The sequence below is a fragment of the Danio rerio genome, chromosome 13 (assembly GCF_052040795.2).
Source record: "Danio rerio strain M-AB ecotype USA chromosome 13, GRCz13ab, whole genome shotgun sequence".
In the NCBI taxonomy this organism is placed as follows: domain Eukaryota; kingdom Metazoa; phylum Chordata; class Actinopteri; order Cypriniformes; family Danionidae; genus Danio; species Danio rerio.
The window spans coordinates 24,615,053-24,637,551 of record NC_141033.1 but is presented as its reverse complement, the minus strand read 5'-3'; the positions used below and the strand labels follow the sequence as shown (position 1 = coordinate 24,637,551).

The 22,499-nt window shown below is 35.0% G+C and overlaps 1 protein-coding gene across 50 annotated transcripts in view; it reads right to left on the bottom strand.

Annotated features, from left to right (window-relative positions):
- camk2g2 (calcium/calmodulin-dependent protein kinase (CaM kinase) II gamma 2) overlaps nucleotides 1–22,499 on the bottom strand; it is a 118,037-nt gene that overhangs the window by 8,353 nt on the left and 87,185 nt on the right. For 2 of the 50 annotated variants that reach the window (XM_087279278.1, XM_087279282.1), the window contains 6 exons: nucleotides 17,660–17,700; nucleotides 13,027–13,104; nucleotides 9,135–9,179; nucleotides 8,743–8,797; nucleotides 4,463–4,579; nucleotides 319–450 (listed from right to left, as the gene is read on the bottom strand). In XM_087279278.1, the coding sequence (XP_087135404.1) occupies nucleotides 319–450; nucleotides 4,463–4,579; nucleotides 8,743–8,797; nucleotides 9,135–9,179; nucleotides 13,027–13,104; nucleotides 17,660–17,700 (468 nt within the window). Of the gene's footprint in view, nucleotides 1–318; nucleotides 451–4,462; nucleotides 4,580–8,742; nucleotides 8,798–9,134; nucleotides 9,180–13,026; nucleotides 13,105–17,038; nucleotides 17,072–17,659; nucleotides 17,701–22,499 lie in introns of all 50 variants that reach the window. The other 48 variants (XM_087279279.1, XM_087279283.1, XM_087279284.1 and 45 more) reach the window with 27 other exon arrangements.

The window sequence follows — 22,499 nt, the reverse complement described above, 5'->3', positions numbered from 1 at the left end:
GTCTGTTATTTAAAAATCGCAAACCCGCTTTATGTTCCTAACCTCTCATTCAGCTGTAAAGCGCAAACATCTTTCAAGCATCTTGGTTTTAGCACAAGCACAGGTCTTGAATGACTTGGTTTTTAAACTTTTCTGAGCTCAGCTGACTATAAAGTTCGAATAATTGACTCTTGAATGACCTCATTGTACATATGGATGGATGTTTCACCTAATGTAACATGGTGAACTGCGGGAACTCTTGCAAAGCCAGAGGGAATATCAGGGCTATTATTTAGATATATTATATTTCAGTCACCAAGTACACGGTCTCAAACTTACACTGCTGCCTGTTTACGCTGCTGCCCCCTGCTGTTGTAGAGGCTGGAGCAGGTACAGCAGGCTCTAAATCAGGACAGGAGCTCTGACCTGAACTGCTCCAAGCAACATTCTTAACATCATGTGGTGGATCAGCTGCAAGACAACGGCACAAATAAACAAAATGGCAACTAAGCACACACGCATGCAAAGCCACGGCAAAACAAAAGTATGACGAACATAGAAAGCACTACATAGTGAGAGAAATTGTGGACAGAATAGTATACTACCTTACCTTCAGAATAAAATGAGTATACTGGCATCAAAGAACACCAGGAAAATGTGCATTTCTCATGCTTTTAATGAAAGTTTGTATTTGGTAATAATGGTTCCTTGATGAACCTTTAACATTTAACCCTCCTGTTGACTTACAGGCAGTGCTTAATTTGTAAATGAATAATTTTCAGAACAAAACCAGGAAATAAACATTATCGTGACTGACGTCCACCAAATAATTTTAGTTTTCCCAAAACATAACGTCATTAAACAGTGATAGCGCAAAAAAAAGAGCATCACGTTTCTGAATGGTCTTTAATTATTTTGTGCCATATAATGTTATAGGTCAGTCATGGTTAATAAAAACATGTAGCTACAAAAATAAATCATATGAACAATCACTATTCAGTTCACTTCACTATTATGTGCCAAGTGAAAATAATAATTAAATGACTCAGTCTAATCGTAAAGAGCCCACAGTTAGCTCTTCTATCATGTTCTGTGGCTGACTTGAGATCGCTTTGCTTCTGTCTCCCGTTATCCTGATCCATTTGCACAGTTTCATCTTCTCAAGATGAAGATCATCTTCTCTTTTGATCAGGCTCATAATCAGATTTACTCGTGGTTTTAAAAAATTTAAATATGCGTGACTGCCTCTTTGCTATTTTGAAAATACAAATATTATTTAGGTTGGCCATTTTGTCATTATTTTATGCCATTATGTTTTTGCCATAAACAATTACCAACCAATGAGAGTGATTGAAAACATAAGAAAGCTGATTGGCAGAAATATTATTGAGGGCCAATAGTTAAATGTGACTTTTTCTTTAACTTGCGCATGATGCCTATCGTCATGTGTATGCATGCACACACAATCCGCACAGCCTTTGCTTGCACTCATTTCACTTTCTCACATACACCTAGGTATTTACCAGGCACAAGTTAATGCCGGATCTGGTAAAATAAATATGGGAATGCAAAACATGAATATCTGATGGATATTTTCCGGAACAGGATTTGGCTCAAATTAAGCACTGCTTATGGGTCAAAAATAGCCCAGGCACCATTTTAACAGCAGAAAAAAACCTAAACAATGCTCTTTTTTTTCCTTTTTCACTTTAAGACTTACTCTAAAATGAAATCGAACATTAGAAAAAAGAAAGAAAAACAATTTACAATTTCACTTTTGTGAAGGCTGTACACAGACAACAGGAGGGTTAAGTATTCTTCCCAATCAACAAAAGGTTCTTTTCAGTGGAAAAAAAGTTTCTTAACAATTTGAATACATTCCATACGTTATTAATACAATGGTTTTTCTAAGAACTGTTCTCTGGGGAATGAAAAATAGTCATTCTAGATATTAATAAGATAGTATACTATTCCAAACATAGCCACAGTCACAAACTCATACATCTAGCTCAGTTACTCTCAACAGGTGGGCCGAGCCCATTAAGTCTTCCTATATTAACTATTATTAAGATTATAACTGAAATTTCTAAATTAAAATTAGCAAAAATAGAGAGCAGAAATGAGACCCACTGACCTCTATTAAGATGTGCTACAGTACATAAAATATCATTTATAATAATGTCAGCAAACCATGCTTAAACCACTGAATAATGGTTCACAGCTTGCCACACACAAAACAGCAAAAATAAAGCTGGTAGTTATATAATTGCTGAATTTGATCAACAAAACACACTAGCAGACATGAAAAAATATGTTTGAAAATCATCTAGAGGATTACAGTATGTCCAGCAATACTGCAACACACTGAATCAGAGAGCTGGCAGCATTTGATTTAACAGTCCAGCAGATGGTGGCAGATCTCATCTCATGTTTTTTTTTTGTAATCAGAGACCTGCAGCAGTCTGGTTCAGTGGTTTGAGCAGTGACTATACTTAAGCAGACAGACAAAGATGCAAACATATAGCCAGTGTTATGGTATTAATACACTACATACACTACACAGTGGAATAAGCAGCAGGGGTTAATGAAGAGCACCAGAAGAGCAAAGATCTAGGCACAGTGTGTGCATGTGTTGAGAGATGTACAGTCTCAGCATGAGCCCTCTGCTCATCTGTCACACTCAAAGTATTCAGTGTCACACAGATAAATAAATGAAAAGGTCACTCTGACTGAGAAGGTCAGTGCAATTCTTTCCATGTCAGGGGTGAGGACGCACACGAGTAAAGGGCAAAAATCAGACAATCTCTGTTCTTCAATGCACCAGCAAGTGGCACAAATTTAGTTTCTGATGAATCCGATGACGACTTACGGTCATAAAAATAGAAATCATCATATTATCTTAAAGGGGTCATATCACAAGGAATACAAATTTCCTTACTCTTCAGAGTAAAAAAGCTTATACTATGAAAAGAACAATAAAAAGAAAAGGTAATAAATAACTAAGAATCTAGGTAATAACAAGACTTGTTTACTTTGGCAGCATTTACAACAGAAAAACAAATAAAAATAAATGTTTATTTCTACTAAGGTTTACCAGATCATTTTTAATATAATATAATATAATATAATATAATATAATATAATATAATATAATATAATATAATATAATATAAAGAAAATCTGTTTGCATTGCAGCTGTGTTTATTTGTGGAATTCATGCAGAAAAACTACATTACCCATAATGCTGTACAAACAAAATCCCTCCGGGTGAGCAATGCACACCAAAAGAGATATTTAGCTTCACCCGCTCCCAAGAATGACTGTAAATTGTATAGTATTCACTATGCTCTCAAAATACTGCATGATTTGTACCTGTATGTATATTTTGCTGTAAACTTTAAACATTTTGTTTATGTAGATATACAGTTGAAGTCAGAATTATTAGCCCCCCTTTGATTTTTTTCCCTGTTTTAAATATTTTCCAATGTTTAACAGGGTAAGGAAATTTTCATAGTATGTTTGAAAATATTTTTTCTTCTGGAGAAAGTCTTGTTTGTTTTATTTCGGCTAGAATAAAAGAAGTCTTGACTTTAAAAAAAAAAAACTTTAAGGACAAAATCATTAGCCACTTTAAGCATTTTTTTTTTCAATAGTCTACAGAACAAACCATCATTATACAATAACTTGCCTAATTACCCTAACCTGCCAAGTTAACCTAGTTAACCTAGTTAAGCCTTTAAATGTCACTATAAGCTGTATAGAAGTGTCTTGAAAAATATCTAGTCAAATATTTTTTGCTGTCATCATGGCAAAGATAAAATAAATCGGTTATTAGAAATGAGTTATTAAAACTATTAAGTTTAAAAATGTGTTGAAAAATATCTTCTCTCCATTAAACAGAAATTGGGAAAAATTAACGGCGGCTAATAATTCAGGGGGCTAATAATTCTGACTTCAACTTTACCATTAACAATAAATAAATAAATGAACAGTAACATAATAATGTGTTGCTTTAATTAAATTGCGTCATTCACAATGCTTAAACTGTAGTTCTTTCCTACTGTAAAGTACACAATCTTGAACTTTTGTCTTTTAGCTAGATTTTCTGATTATTTTCCTCAAATCACAGTAGATAATATTATGATTCTCCACGAAGCTGATGGGTTTGGTTTGTGGCTTAAATGCTTTTGTTGCTAAAAAACGAGAAAAGGCATTAAAATGCACACAAAAAAATTATAATAAAAAAACTAAATACAATATATGGTATGACCCCTTTCACACTGATAGAAAACCACATGACTAGGGCATTTGTCCATCTCAGCCAGATATATTAATCTAGTGCATTGAGTAATGAGAAGTGGAGAAAAGTGAGATCCTCTAGGTTAACAGTAGGAACGGAGAGTATGTGAGGTAGAGATCAGATGAGTCCAGCAGGGAGTTGGAGAAACAGCTGATAAGGTCACTGCTGTAGCAGTTGACTTACAGGCCGGTGGGCAGGGGGGAGAGGCCTCAGTCTGGGCCTGAGGAGCGGGACTGGGCTCCTCGGAGCCACTGCACTGGCTGACCACTGCACTGTCACTGCTAACCCCTCCCACCGACACTAACACACACAATCAGGGGGGAAAATGTCATATTTGTTGTGGGAAGTTATACCACAAGCCTGTTTGTGCTATATTTAAATGCTTAATGATTAAACAATTTGTATAAGAAATATCAACAGCACACACACAATGTTCTTAAACTTGACAAACATTCAAATTAAGAGAAGAAAGCAATCAGTAAAAGATAATACTACACATTAAAAGCTAAAAGCAAAAACCACAACCTCTCCATTACCTCAGTTCAAGGACATGTTATACAACTGTTTGTGTTTACATGGAGTTTGAAAAAAAGCTAAAAGACTTCTCTGTCTGGGACATATTTTCACCTTGGTACAGAATGTGAGATTTTTGGGCCTCTCTGCTATGACGCAAGCGGATGGTTTGTGAGATTTAACCCTCAGAGGGCTACTAGTAGACAGTTATTTAAAACTATTAACCAGTTTGAATCGATTAATATGATAAAAAGTCTCAAAGTTTAATTTTGAAATATTTTAATATTCCTTTTTAATGTCCCAACCTCTTATTTACCCAAAATCATGCTATACGGTTACGGTTAGAGACACTACCGTAAAAAAAAAAAAATCTAAGATCATTGAGATAACAAAAAAGTTACAATTATTAATACTGTTTAATATTATTCCAATTTAAAATGAGTTTTTTATTTTAGTTTATTTTGAAATAAAATTGATTCATATCATTTAGGTTCAAATTTTGAGCAGCCATATGCTTATTTCACGCGGTCGCCATTTAAAAAAACGAAAGCGAGGCTGCGGTGGGAAGAAACCCGGTAGTATAGGATCAGTAATGCAAACATTGCAACAACATGCAACAACTACAAACCTCCAGCTGTTGCCGCGATTTCAAAGTGCTGATATGGTGTAAACATCACTTTAATATTATTCAGCTAAGTTTAATTTCAACAATAAAAACATAATAATAAAATCAGGCATCAAACAAAATCTCTTTATTGACCTTATTCTTCAATGGGGAGGTGCGCTCGTTTGCGATTGTTTTAGAACTTTCAATTCAGTTGCCTATGAGAGAAATGACTAGGAATATTAAACGGCAGAAAATGGTCAAACTTCTTGCCATACAAACAAGTGTTTGCATGACTATAGAGACAAAATAGAATAATTTAATGAGAAATTATCAGTTTGCAACTTCAAGCAGCAAAACAAGCTGTTTTAATGTCTAAAAACTAATGGAACTGAATGAGATCGGAAGTCTTAAGCAAAAAGATTCAAATGGCTGTGTCTGCTCGTACACGAAGAATAAGGAGAATAGAGTAATACGCTTTAGTGTCCTTATAGGCTTTTGTTCATGGCACCAGGTAACATCGTGGGGACGCTTTCCATGCTTCAGACTATGTAACCCTGTGAGTGATAACACAATGCAGTCCTCTGTAGCACACCCTCGTGTTGTCTTTAATTGTGTTGTCCTGAAAATGAAATTTTGAAAAACTTAAATTTCCCGCTAACATTTATTAGCGTTCTTAAACACTGCTGATTTGCTATATTATTCACCAGTAAAGACAACAAAAACACAAAAATGACTGTAATTGGCCTTAGAGGTTCACCGAGTGCAAACAGATACACAGACACTGGATCATTTTAAAGCCGCGAAGATTAGTCGATTCATCAGTGGATCGCTCATCTGTGTTTATACTCAGTAAACATCAATTAAGAGCAGTGAACTGATGACCTTCACAGCCAATTAGTAATTTCTGTTGAGCACTAGTGAATACTATGGTAAATCCACAGTGTTTGCATTTAAATGTTAGGGGGAAATTGACTTTCTTTTTTTTTAGTACCAATTGGTGCCGAAATTCAGTATCGTGACAAGTCTAATATAGTGAAAGAATCAGTTCATTAACTTAAGTTTGATAAATGTCATCTTTAAATGTTTGTCTGGAAAAGATAATGTTAGGTATCTCGTGCCATTTCCTTTAACTTAGCTGAAAATGAGATCCGATATTCCTTTTTATTTTACCGATCCATTTTACAACGCACCTTCGGGTCTCTCGGAAGGTGGTGAAATGACAAATTTGTGTCACTTTCTCTTCACTGACAAGATATACAACCAGGTACACAACGTTCCTTTGTGACTCCAGGCGATACTTCCGGGTTTCTCACCACAGCCTCGATTTAGTTTTTAAAATGGCGGTCGTGTGAAATCAGTCTTAAGCTTTTGTTTTACATGATCCAAAAAAAATAATTATTTTATTATTATCAATGATGAAAAGGGTAGACACTATGATACATTTTCACATACTGTTTCTGAATTGATGTAAAAGTCAAAAAGACATTTTTTTATATTGATTTTTTAAAAAACGTCTACATTTCTTTCCAATTAATCTTTGCACAATAAACATCAGCTTCTTTCCACACACAAAATCTTTGCAATGGTAGTGTACGTCTATATCAGTGCTTGGGTGTTTGAGGGTTTGACTCCAGTATATTGATGACTCTTAGTGTACCTAAAACATCAATGTCCAGTAATGAACAACTCTAAATCTCTACTGACCCATTAAACCTCTGCTTTTATATAATGACCAACACACGAGCATATTTATCATATAACAGCCCTAAAAAGGCAACATACAAGCTCGAAATTTAGCAAAAGGGCCAATCTGATGATGAATGTCAGCAAGCTAGTGGATAATTGAGTTGAAGTGTAGTGTAATATTGCTGAGCTGTAATGAACCAGCATGTGACTCAATAAACAACACACTGAGATGCGATACGAAGGCTGAGGGACTCTCGCAAGGGCTATTTGTTGCCTGTAAAGGTCACTGCCTGTAAAGCCAATATTCCCTCAGATATTGTGTCCATTCGTTATACAAACACAAAACTTTGTGATTCATCAGTGTCATGGTAACTCTGGCATTCACAGCACGGCTCTTTTTCATTGCAGAGCTTGTGCTGATTCATGAGAGCAATCAGTCAGGCTGACCCTTGCTTTGCTTGATAATACTACAGTACGATAGAGCTGACCAGCAATGCATCTAAAGATGTCAAGTCTATCTCATACAAAGCCATTATCATCCCATGAATGTTCATTCTTTGCGAAGCAATCTAACGCCCAATAAATCATGGCTTGTATCAGTATAATATACTGATTCCCTCTGGCCCTCGTTACCATTATTTCTTATTTAAGGGTTTGAAAAGACCCTGTTTACACCTGGTATAAATGTTCAACCAAAGAATTTTGGGTTCTTCTATCAAGCTGGGTTTCCATTGTCCTCTGTTAATGAGCATTTTAAGATATTTCATTAGTAACAAGTGTTTAAAATGGCAAATTATGAAAAAAAATCCCTTAATTGGCAAAAAAAACAACTTTTATGCTTGCTTGATGTGTGAACAAAGGTTAATGCGGACAATACAAAATTGAAAATTAGAAACTCATTCAATTTGTAGCACACAAGCCATGCAAACTGCATAAAATAGGCTTTTGTTTTTATTTATAGGCATTTCTTCTGCAATGGCAGAAGAAAGTAGTTCCTCATACAAAAGGGGTTTTAAACTCTCCGTGCTTGATTTTCTTTTTTATACACACGATTATGCCGTTGAACTGTTATAAAAACGCAATATCACAAGAATAGCAGTTCGATATGGCTGTAAATCATCACTGGTGGGACACTAAGGCACTTGACCTGCGGCTTTAAAACTTTTATTTTAGATGCCATTAATCACAATTAATCTTTGTCCAGCTCTACTTCTTATACACTGTATTGTAAAAAAAAATACCTTAAATTTGATTTATTAAACAAGGTTTCATACTGACACTCTAAATTAAAAGAAACCAATATAGCTGTCCTGAAAGAATAGCTGTCCACTACAAGATCGCAAAATCAGACACTCTCCTCAAAATCTGTGGTCACAGAACAGATTTATATATCAGGTGTAAACGGGGCCATCGATATTCAAACTATTATTCTGTTTGAGCAATATTTGCATTTCATATGCGCACACATACAGTAGTCAACATTTGAAGTGGATCATAAGCATGCTGTCCTAAAACTATTGAACAACATCCACTCTTGTCTTAGGACAACTTTCAGAAACTATTTTAATCCAGTTGACTACTGTAAATGTACCTCGTTCAGTAAATCTCATAGAAGAAGAGGAAGACATGCAGAGTACATGAAGAGTTGATATTGTACCTTTCCTACCTTTCATGTCCTCCTCTTCTGTGGTGTTACAGCTCTCTGTAGATCCCTGTGATGAGAGAGACAGAGAGAGAGACAATGGGCAAGATGGAGACACGGTCGGATGAAGGCGGGAAGACAGAAGAAGTACAGAAACAGAGTCTATACACCATGTCTATAAACTATAGCACACACACTGTAAATCAGCAAATACACAGACATTAAAATCACCAGCAAGCACAGATAAACCCCATCATCACACACACAGAAAAACACACCAAGCCCTGCACAAACCAGCCAAACGAGCATGAGGGAAGCCCCTGTTTAGAGTGTTATTTGTGAATGTTTGAGGTTGTGGCTTTAGAAGTAGCTCAAATTGAATGGCAGAGCTAAGAGAGCTGGCTTACCTTGGTGCCATCGGCTGGATTGTGCACGACTGTGGTCTGTGGTTCCTGGGGGGAGGCAGGAGAGAGTTTACCATGCAGCGCTGAGAGAACTCAACTAGCATGAGGACACTGGACTACACCAGCTTGACGGACAGGAGCCAGAATGAACATCCAACACTGACACTGGAGGATTACGCATTTCCCTTAAGTCAGCAATATGGATACAGTGGCCCCAAAATGGTTCTATACAGAAATCTCACATATAACGAAATCCATGGAATTTCACTGCATTATTAATGTTTAAAAATTTGTCATTCAATCAAATTAGCTTGAGTGATAATGTGTGATAGAAGGTAAGAGCAATAAATTCATTAATTAATGTAATTACTTAAACCTTTTTTATTTTTAGTAAATCAATCAAACAAATAAATTATAAATCAATACAATTTTAAATAAGGCACTTTGTTCAGTGTGATTTTATGGATATAATAGGTGTTTCAGTAATGTTAGAGAATCAATATCTTAAAATTATAAAGCTTATAATAATAATAATAATGTTTGATGAGCACAAATAACAATACATTAAAGGGATGGTTCAGACAAGTATGAATATTACACCATCATTTATTCTCCTTCATGTGGATTTTATCTTTGTGTTTCTTTTTTTCTGTTTGAAAAACAAACAAACAAAAAACTTCTCAAAATATCTTCTTGTGTTCAACAGAAAAATAAACTCAAATAGGTTTAGAACAGGAGAAGGCTGTAAGTGGAGTAAATGATGAGAGAATGTTCATTTCTGGGTGAATTTTCCCTTGAAATAATTATTAGAATCAGTAAAACACCCAAAATGCAATTGTAATAAATATGAAATAAAAAAAAAAATTATTAAATGTGCTTGTTCTACATTAAAGCTGCAGTAGGTGATCTGCCAAAATGCTAACCGTTAGCATAATAGTTTGAAACAGTCCCTCCACTGCACACCTCCTGAAATCACAAACACGCATCTAAAAAATGACAGTAGACAATCCACTAGATCATGTCATTCGTCAGTTAGAAACTTTACAGTACTTTATAATCCACAATTCCAAATGAAAAACTGTATTACATCTAGCATGTTTTCAGTTGTGTAGCAAGCAAAACTCGTTATAATGTGCAATATTTCCTGCATGTAAGGATTGCTGGTCTCACTCTCTCACACGCTTTGTTCTAAAGCCACTACTGTATGCTCAGTGGTTGGCTGACGGCGTGCAGCAATTACACTTACTTTTTTTTACACTTACACTTACTAAGCCATACTTGCATGCTATTTCAGACCGAGTATTCAGAGTGTCATGGTAAACAATATAGAGAGCGCATCACAGGTTGTCAATGTTCAAAAATGACCCAATGTAATGTGAATTTAAAATCAAATTCAGCTCAGTGAAGCAGGCTAGGCAGAATAGCGCTATTTACTGATGTTTTGTTGTTAAACTAAATAAAAATCAACATTATCGATGCTGTAAAAGGTCCCTTGTGAAATTGAAAATAGTCAAATCAATTTTTCGCCAGAAGATTTTAGTAGCTGAACAACTCTTCCGTGCATATAACCCATTCACAAAACAATAAAATCTATATGAGCTTTACCTGAAAAAATGGTTTTAAAACAGAACATTACCTGTCTAACAGAAATATTTCAGTCATGGTGTCATCCTTTCTTCAGCGTGCAAAACTAACTTCAGTATTGATTTAGGGTTTTAAAGTTTTGATTCAGCTTTTGTTTTTACTGCTCTGTTCCTTTCGTGTGGAAATGAATGCGGTGCACATGCTCGCGCAAATGGCAGATCTATGTGAGCAGGCGTGCGCAGAAGTACAAATCTACATTTGTTGACAGACAGTTTGGGCTATTTATCAGAATTATGGGAATTATCAAATTTTAATTGGAAGAACATTTTTCAGTCTTATGTCTTACTCAGAATATAAAAATACACATTAATACATTTAGGTTATTTACTTTAATCATTACTATTGAAATGTGAAGAGACTTCAATCAGCACAAAAAAAAAATGTTTCTGAAAACAATCACCTACTGCACGTTAAATAACTCTTGGATTTGTGTTTGTTATCGTTTGATAACCAAAAAAAGCTATAAATAAAACATAAGTTCAACTAATTAGAGTAAATTAAGTATAAATCAAACAAAAAATTACATAAAGTGATTTTTCAATTATCTCTATTTTGAGGCCACTATATACAAACTGCAATATTTAGTAAAAGCGTCTGAAGGTCAATGGATGTGCAAGCGAGGATTGAGTACAGTTAACCATAGAAACACAGTGGAAAAGCAAGTGTTAATTAGACTTGAGAAGTCTCTCTCCAAGACCAGCCCCAGTCACCGACAGCACACAGACAAAACAGAGATGATTAACACCACACAAACAGTTAGATTTCAATGCAATAACAGAACTGTGTGTTATTTCTCCTGAAAACACAGAGCATTGATTCCACTTCTGCACACACACACACACACACACACACACACACACCCACACACACACCCCCACCCCCACACACCCACCACATATAAACAAACAGTCTTGCACACTAGATCCTACTTCATTTCCACCAGCACTAACACAACACCCTCTAATAAGCAACCTGTCAACGCAGACTTGAAGATGCAGTCCCTACATGCTGAGAGCCAATTACAACTTCATTTCCTACAACTGCATTTCAGAAAAACACATCATCGCCTGTCAGACCAAGCTACTTCCTGGTGTGGGCTGTGGACTGGTCAATCATACTGTAAATCATGAGGAAAAGAGAAGCCAAAAGTCTGAGACCTTGTTGAAAATGTAAATTAAAAATTAAGAAAACTATCAAAATAACAAAATACAAGCATGAAATTACAAGCAAGACAAAATTAAACATCTGAAATACTAAAATTGCAGGGCGTTCATCCAAAAATGTTACATTTGTTGCCCTCAAGTGTTTACAAACATTTATAGGTTTTTTTTTTGTTGAACACAAAATAATATGTTTTGAAGAATGTCTTCATAACAATATGGAAGTCAATGGTTACCAGTTTGCAACATTATTCTAAATATCTCATTTTGGGTTCAACAGAAAAAAAGAAACTACAAAAATTTAAATAAAAAAAGCAAATAAAAAAAACACACATTTAATATTTAATTTATATTCATTGTATAACATATTGGCCACAAGTATTGTGCTATTTTTGATTGCTGCCATGTTTTCATATTAGTTATGTTTATACAAACAGTGTTAACAAATCTATCAATACAACATTTTCATTTCAATCCCTTTTTAATCACAATCACTTGCAAATAATGAGTCATGATCTCAGACTTTTAGACCCCACTGTTTCTTGACAGGATGTGTGTTTACTGCCCGAATTTGAGCATGTATTAATTGTAGCATTCATTATATCCTCTGACTTTTTTCAACTGGTTACCAATAATGCAAAGCTGGGGACTGCATCTTCAGAACAAACAGAGCAGCTCTGCTTCCTGACATGAAATGATCCTGTTTTACCCTTGGAGACTCGACTGTGAGATTAAAAAAAGGGGCTTGTGTACAATTCATAAGAGAATATAAACTTACATTAACATGACCAGATATTTAAAAAAAAGAAAAGTTCTTTGTACATGATTTGTCTGTCAGGCTGTCTCCTGCGAGTTTGTTTGGGTAAAATAGGAAGTCAGAAGAGTAATCCACAGGCACAAACCAGATGTTTTAGTTCAACTCATCAAAAAGCATGAGTAACGTCACACATCTTCATCTGAGTGGATTGAGTGATGAGCGGTGGAATCAAAACAACAGGTATGGGACAAACTGATAATGCATTTTACTCAACAAAGCCTAAGAGAAGGAAAGACTATGGGTGAGTTAAATAAAAAAGGTAAAGATGAAGTACCATTGGTGCAGTGGATGATATGCTGCTGTCTTTGGTGCTGCTGCTTACTACACTGTTTTTGTTGTTGTTTGTCTGTGGCTGGGGTAAAACAAAAAATAACAATGACAACACAAAATGATTTCTGTTCAGTGCAGTTCAAGAACCGACAGCCTCAGCTCTTGACACGTCCAAAAGCCATAGTACAGCATGAAAGGGGACCTGTGTGGGTAAATATGCTTAAAGTACAGGACACTTCAGTAATGTGCCCTTTAACAATTCACCTTCATGAATTGAGCAGTTTGAGCTTTACTTAAAATAATGAAAGGCAACTATATGCACTTTTTCCTTGAGACATACACTAATTTTACAAACTACTAATAGTGCGGAGCCCACAAAATGAAAACACAAAAACTAGATTAGAAACAATTAAAGCACTGGGCTTTGCTTAAAAAGCCAGTAGGTCTCGCAATCATATTCTTTATTGCTATACACTCACCGGCCACTTTATTAGGTACACCATGTTAGTACTGGGTTGGATCACCTTTTGCCTTCAGAACTGCCTTAATTCTTCATGGCATAGATTCAACAAGGTACTGGAAATATTCCCTAGAGATTTTGGTCCATACAGACATGTTATCTTCATGCAGTGGCTGCAGGTTTGTCGGCTGCACATCAAGATGTGACTCTCACTTTTTTCCACATGCCAAATGTGCTCTATTGGATTGATATCTGGTGACTGTAGAGGCCATTTGAGTACAGTAAAATCATTGTAATGTTCAAGAAACCAGTCTGAGATGATTCGCGCTGACATGGCACGGAAGTAGCCATCAGAAGGTCATAAAGGGATGGATATGGTCAGCAACAATACTCTGATACTCAGGTAGGCTGTTGGCGTTGACACGATGCTCAATTGGTACTAATGGGTCCAAAGAGTTACACCACCATTACACCACCACCAGCAGCCTGATCCATTGATACAAGGCAGGATGGATCCATGCTCGATGCTCTGATGCTCGATTTGAACTGCCGCAGATCGTCTTGACCATGTCTACATGCCTAAATGCATTGAGTTGCTGCCATGTGATTGGCTGATTACAAATCTGCATTAACGAGCAGTTGGATAGGTGTACCTAATAAAGTGGCCAATGAGTGTACTACTGTATATCAATTGGCAGTGTGGTTTTGGAGCGTTTTAAAAATCCAAAGATATGCAAAAGTTTTTTTCTTTTTTTAATGCTACTACAACAACAAATTCAGTATAACAGGTTTTTAAAAATCATTTAACAGTTTCTACATATCAATAAATCCAAAAACATAGATTGAACACATCCTCCAGTGCCAAAAAACATAATTAAAATCAAAGAAATGTTTTAAGACTACAGAATTTAAGATTTTCAGAAATATTAGAATATGCTTGTTGGCACAGTCAGACTAGAGCCCTGAGTTACCGTCAGGAGCTACAAGACCCTGATAGTCCACTAGTGCATGCAGTGAAAAGCTGGAGCGAGAGGAGTTTAAGCTTAGACCTCTGACTCGGTGAATCAATGCAGCAGGGTTACTTAAGATTAAAAAAAGAACAAAGACTGACTATAGGAAAGACGGAAGAGAGGGAAAATGTTCAAGAATCCATAGAGAAAGATTTAAAAAGGGTAACAAACTCTGAGCGAACAAACGGAAGCAAAAAAGCACCCAAGAATTGCTCATCCTGTTCAACAAAAGCAAAAGAAAAAATATGTGTGTAACAAACATACAGCTAATAACAGTCGCTGAATACGACATTAAGCGTCGCGAGAAAAAAAAAGCTTTTAAATTGTATAACTTGTCAACTGGTTAAGTGCGCCGACATATAGCACCATGCCGATGCTTCCCCTCTCTCTACTCCAAATGCTTTCTTGTCTGTAACCTCCACTATCCTATCCCAATAAAAGGTGAAAAACTCCTAAAACATTATCATTAAAAAAACTGTTAAACTTCATACAGGAATTACATACTAAAAAACTTTGACAAGAGGGAGCATGACAGCCAAAAAGTGGTAAAACTAAAGTAAATATGCGCATAAATTATGTCTGAACCTGATGGAGAAACTCAAGACATGAGAAATGTGGATTTATGCATAGAAGTCTGAAGAGTGCTTGTTAGATATTAAAAAAAAACTGAAATCACCACCATATCCACCTGCTGCTGCCATTTACTTTCGATTAAAAAATAAGGAAGTTCAAGGGTAGTTAAAAAAATGGGGTTTTAAAAAAAGAAGAGTAGGCTACATTTGATATTTTCATTATCGAAACAAGGGGCTCTTCACTTGTTCTTAGGACACAGGCACTGCAGCTATTACCATGGCAACAGATATGGCCTGGTGCACTATGGACTGTGGGAAAAGGGAGTTCTGTGAGGGAAAGCCAGTTTGTCTGTGTCTTTAACATAGTCTGCTCCAAAAGCATTTCAATACTCTCTTCCCTACCCAAGAGCACCAAGCACAACCCCAATACCCAAATCCTATCATAAAATGCAATAAAATCAATCAACATTTTTTTAAATTAACAAAAGTACAAAGTAATGAATGATTTCACAGCATTTTACAAAAATATCTAACGCAATCTCAAGGCAATTCAGAACTTTTCGATGTAGTGGTTAATTCATCTTTATTTTTACAATCTCTTTAACACATTTCAGTTTGATTTGCTGATCCCCCAATGAGGGGTGAGGTTTGGGGAACGCCTCCTTATAAAAATCGTACATTTTCTTATGAATTAAATCATGTCACTTCATTTGAACTAGAACTTTTCTGTCAATAGTCACATTTTCCTCATGAGATTGGCCAGAAATACCCCATTTATTTTGATATTGGGGTTATGAGAACCAGTGTTGGGGGAAACACATTACAAGTAACCTGAGCTACAGTAATGAGTAAAGTAATGGATTACTTTGAAAAAAAGTAATACTATTTGAGTTACTTTATTGAAAATGTAACGCGATTTTAATCATCAGCTTTTTCAAAATAAATTGAATTAAAATTAAAGTAGTCACAAGGAATCACACAGTCAGTGAGAGAATGTGTTCATTATTTTGAATGCATTGATGAAAAGGAAAAGCGGATTGTCTCAATGAACTGATTTTACTTAGGAAAAATAGTACAAAAGTAGCAAACGCATTGCTTCAAACTTTCAAAAGTTTGTATATATGGCATGTATAGCTCTGGGGACAGGAGGTTCTCAGATAACATTATATTACAATATATATACAGTATATATATATATATATATATATATATATATATATATATATATATATATATATATATATATATATATATATATATAATATTTTAATGTGTTTTTTTTTAAGGTAAATGTAGATGAAGGATATATAGTGTGTTGTGAATTGCAGAGCACCTCTATTTAAAAAAAACTAAAGAAGAAAACAGAAAAAAACAAAGAGATCAAGCCTCAGCCAGGTCAGAAAAAGTAAAGCAAAAGTAACTCAAAGGTAACGTAACGCATTACTTACCACAAGAGTAATCAAGTAATGCAACTAGTTATTTTTTGGGGGAGTAACTCAATATTGTAATGCATTACTTTCTAAAGTAACTTTCCCCAACACTGACGAGAACTCACTGTCTACTGTGAGCAATCTTCAGCCCTGGTTTACATGCCACTAACTCTAAAGGCCTATGAAAGCTGGAGGAAGCTAACAGTGTATCAAGGGCTTCCTGAAGACAGATCAAGCTTCGGTCAAGGAGAAAAAAACAAAACCCTGTTCTGGCTGACAAAGAAAGCACCGAGATGTGATGGTAATGCGAGAGGAATGGGCTTACAAGCGTGTGTATGTAATAAACCAGAGTTGAACTGGTGAACATGACTCTGTGGATGATTGATGATCTCATTACTCACAAAACCCTGCGACGAGACAAAAAAGACCCAAACAAACTCTCGAGCATCTCAACCAAGAAAAAAAAAAAAACAAAGAGAGAGAGAGAGCGAGAAAGTGTTGAGGGAGAGTCAGGAAAAGGGGAGAGACACGGAACAGATCTCACCATCAAATAAACACTGGAGCTTGACTTCCTTTTCTGAACAGGGTGAAACAGAGGAGGGCAAAAACAGGGAAGCATAGAAAACAGGCCAGTGAACACAGAAAAAAAATCAAGCTGCTAGTTAGATCCCACAGAGAAGAAAGAGAGAGGTAAAAAATAAACATCCATAAGAAGTTGCAAAGCCAAGTTGGAAGTGACAAGAGAATCTGTTGAAAGCTGTTAAAAACTGCTGTTTGATTTATTGATAAGAGTTTGTCTTTGTTTTGGTGTAATGCCGGCAATTCACTGCATGCACAGAGACGGCCCAGGGTTGAGTTAGTTGTTCTGCTTCAACACATTTTACTGCAATTCAAGACTAAAGATGATCAATTTCCATATGCAGAAGGTGTTATTAGTTATATGATTGAAGATCACGTTGTATGATTGTAAGCAGCTGCAAACCATTTGCTGGTTACACTGACTGTCAGTTCTGCTTATAATGTCCTTAAAAAGGAGGAAAATAAATATTACACAAACAAATATTTCAAATGTAAAAACAAGGAAAGATTGTGCATTTGTTTATGATACAGAAACCTATTATATTTTATGATGCCAATGAGGAAGAGGTTTAAACATGGGGCTTACCTTCACGCCATCAGACTTTTTGTTCAGTAAGCTTTTGCATGCTAAAACATGAGAGAAGATAAAACACAATCATTTAAGCAGTTGATCTAAAAACATTTGCTTGTTGTTTTTGTAACCAGGGCTTGACGTTAACTTTTTTGATCACCAGCCACTGTGGCTAGTAGTTTTCCAACTTAAATAGCCACTTGCCATTTTTTTCTGGTCACAATTTTGTTGTTGGGAAAATATATTTTACATGCATAAAATTTGACGCTGGCATTCTAAAATTACTTGATTTAGATTTTGTGTTATTTCCACATGCCTCCTCATTCATTTCACTTTTTTGTGTTGTGTATGAGCTTGCTCAATGAGCATGAGCAAATGGGTTATGGTTTCATAGCGTCACATTGCAATTAGTTTTAATCCACATGACTTTTAAGGGCTCAACACTAAAGATTTATTTTCTCAAATTTTATCACAATTTTCTTTGACCACACTAAAAATAAATAATTATTTTATTATTAGCCACAATTCTTAAATAATGTGTTAATATAGCTGTATATGTGCACTTTTCATTCAACAAATTTTTTTCTTTAAAAAAAATAATAAAAAATCAACATAAAATAAAAATGTTGCCATGCATCTAAAATAAGAAGCAAACGTATAGGAAAATAATAATCTGTTCAAAGAATGGTTAAAGCGAAAGTGGCAACTGGTATTGGTACAGCTGCTTTGCGCACACTTTTTAAACATGCGTGCATCACATCACCTGTGCGCGCAAGTGATATTGACTAATTTGTATTTACCTGCTTTCTTTTGTTCCTATTTTTGTCAGTCGTGCTGCAGCTTTATTTTAAGATAGCATTTGCATGCATATTGGGCCATCCTTAGTGTCAAATCCTGCTTTTAGGAAAACTGCCATTAAAAAAATTATTTTCAACCAGCCAAAATGGCTAATGGGAGTATCTGTCTAACCTGCCACAGCCAAAATCTACCCGCATTTGGCAGGCTGGCAGGTGTTAATGTCAAGCCCTGTTAGTAACTAAAGCTAGAAATTGTTTTGTGTAATTGAAATAAAGGCAAAATTAATGATCAACGTAAACTAAAACAATACAAAAGACAAACCTAGAAATGTTATTAATAAAAAATTTTATAATTTTAAATTGAAATAATAAAACCGAATGATTGATAAATATAGACACTAATAAAAACAACAAAACACATGTAAAAGTTGTTTTCTTAAAAATAACACGATCAACAATCATGATTCTCAATTACGCAATAAAATTTAAACACCAACTAATGTTTTAAGTTATATCAACAATACATTTTTATTAAATTAATTATTTAATAGTTACGTTAGCTGCTAAATGCATTTTGTTAGCCGGATACCTTAATTCAATAATAATTTGATGATCATAATAATAATAATAAATATAATATATATATATATATATATATATATATATATATATATATATATATATATATATATTAAAAATATGCTAATGAAAATATTAACAAATAATATAAAGTGATCAATAAATACTGGTAGAAACAAGTCACATGACAGGGAGTGAAAATGCCACCCAGACCCACAAAACTAACACACACCAAAGCCCTGGTACCATATAAAATGGCTAGAAGATTCTCTTCACCAAGAAATGTGAAAGACCACCACAGTCTGATATGAAACCCATTTTAGGAGTGCATCTCATGCTGTATTCTTAGAAACGTGGATTGAAAACAAATCCAAACAATCAAAACAGAAATGATGAAAACACAATGGACATGACTAGACTTTTTAAACACCATCCTCAAAGTCCCTTACCTTCAAAGGTAGATAGAGGTAGGAAAGAATGCAAAAAGGGAAAGAGGTAAGATAAATCAATCAAAAGATTATTCAAAAGAAAAACAGCTGTGGCAAACAAAACAATCAAGCAAATCAAAGCATAACTGGAGAATTTTTTGTTCATGCTGGGTCCATGCTGTGCAGAGGCATCTCCTGCGTGGCCTGCTGTCATCATCTCTCCTGCACACGACTCCATGCAGATCTGACAAAGCACAGCCTGCTATTCCTGCTTCATTCACTCCGGCTGAACTGCTGATTCATGAGAGTGCTCAGACCACGAGTCCTTTTTTTCTGACCTGTTCAGCTGATGTGCTCTAATTAAACTGTCTCCTAATTAAACTTGTGTAATGGGGTCAAATGAGTTTGCGCGCTGCACTTGTTGATGGTGTGAAATGAATCAAAAACTACTTTAGCATGAGCTGAAGAGATTAGCGATGGAGTAATTAAAGTTTTTTTTTTTTTTTTAAGTAGTCGATGCTATTGGCGGAATAGATGGAATTAACCAAAACCGACAGTAAAGATGTTCATAATCTTTTCTTTTTTTCTCAAATAAATTGTTCTTTGTGTTTAATTTCTCACAAAAATATAAAGCAGCACAACTGTTTTCAACGTTTATAATTCTAAAATATAATATATATATATATATATATATATATATATATATATATATATATATATATATATATATAAATATATATATATATATATAAATATATATATATATATATAAATATATATATATATATATATATATATATATATATATATATATATATAAATATACATATATATATATATATATATATATATATATATATATATATATATATATATTTATATATATATATATATATATATATATATATATATATATATATATATAAATTTACAAGTACATTTATAAAAAATATTTCAAAGTAAATGTTTTTTCACCACTAAATGAACATTACAAAAACACATTAATGCTTTATTTACATTTTTAAATCAAATCAGCACAGCCAATAGTCCCTTTTACACATACAGACCTTTCCGGAAAATTGCCGGTAATAAAAGGTCTGTACTGTATGTGTGAACAGGCCCTTTTTTGAAAATACCGTACATTTGTTCCTGCAATTTTCCAGAAAGTGTAGTTGTAACATTACCGGTAATTTAACGGAATGCTGCGCTGTGAGAACAAAGAAGGAAAATTGCAAGAGTTCGTTCATGTCTACAATTGAGACATGAACTCCAGCCAATCAGAACATTCAGACACATTCACATCCGCGCTGTTTATGAAGATAAAAGCCTTTAATTATTTTTCCAGACACATTTTTTTTTCAATTCAATTCATCTTTATTTGTATAGCGCTTTTACAATGTAGATTGTGTCAAAGCAGCTTCACATAGAAGACTATAGTGAATTGAAACAGTGTAGTTCAATTACATTTAGCTGCTAGATTTTAGTCAGATAACGTTTTTATGTTCCTTCTTAATGCCAAGTGTGTAAAAGATGATCGATAAAATGCTTGCGATAAGCCGTTGTTTGTTTACCTTCAAGAACTGCTTCCTTTAGTTGCTTGACGCGTGTGCACTTGAAGCAGCCGGTAAGCGCCAGCACACACATATTATGTACATCTCGACATGTGAAAGTGTTCCTCTATGTTTTCATTGAAGTTGTTCACAATACTTATCCATCCACAAAACTTGTAATGTAGTCAAATGTTTACAAATACAAGCGTTGCCTTTTAGAGATAATTTCTGGTTAATGATGTCAGAATTTACTGGTATTTTGGAATGAATGTGTGAATGGTATTTTCCGGAAAAAATCCATAACGTCCTCTCCAGTGCTTTTTGAATCAACCAGTAAAGTCGTTCTGGAAATTTTCCACATATTTTTACTGTGTGAAAGAGCATTTGTTAGCATAAGAGACTTTTAAAATGTTACTGTTATTGATGTATTGTACTGACACATCCATTTTCTGAAATAAAATCTAGTCAAAAGTGGAGAATATTAATAATAATTGTATTAATAATAAACAACCAATATTCGTCTAATGTTCTGAAAATAGTCAAAAACCATCTAAATAAATGAGCTGGCTGATGTCGTTGTCAACAGCTGATTCTATCATAAAAGTATGTACTTATAGGGCTTGAATAAATGGTTTATTTAGCATCATTATAAAGCAACAGAAGCACTGGGCAGAGCATTCACAGACATGCCACTTTCATTAGGACGTATATAAAGAGAAGGCCAAGAAACAAACAAACGCAAGACAAAGAAGACATGTAGATCCTCTTGCTTCGTGTTCTCCATGCATAAAGACACCAGAAAACATGCTGAAATGTGGTATTGAAGGACGCCACAGCAGTCCCCGCTGTGAAGATTATAGTAGTTCTTCTCAATAAGCCTTTCCTTGAGAGCATGCTAATACAAACATGTAGACATTCATTCTTACTAAAGGCAAATGCATGTAAGCATTGGCCACATACCAGTGCAGTTGTCTGACCAAAAGCCGACCTGACTTTGAACTGTGAGGTATACAAGGAGAACGGGCCACCTTAAGAAACCATCAACGTTAAACAAGATGACTATGGGGGTTTTCCAGCCCAGGCTCATTGGAAATATGTACCTCAGCTTACATTTTTTGCGTAATGTAAAAGACGCTGCTCCAGGTACATTTCATTACAAATGACAAATACACTAGAGGGCGCTGTCTATAATTTTAATTCATTTTCTTTTCGGCTTAGTCTCTTTATTAATCAGGGGTCACCACAGCGGAATGAACCACCAACTTATTCAAGTTATGTTTTACACAGCAGATGCTTTTTCAGCTGCAACCCAACACTGGGAAACACCCATGCACTCTTGTATTCACACACATACACTACAGCCAATTTAGCTTATTCAGTTGACCTATATCACATGTCTTTGGACTGTGGGGGGAAACCGGAGCACCCAAAGGAAACACAAGGACACCATGCAAACTCCACACAGAAAAGCCAACTGACCCAGCAAAAATGAACAAAAGCT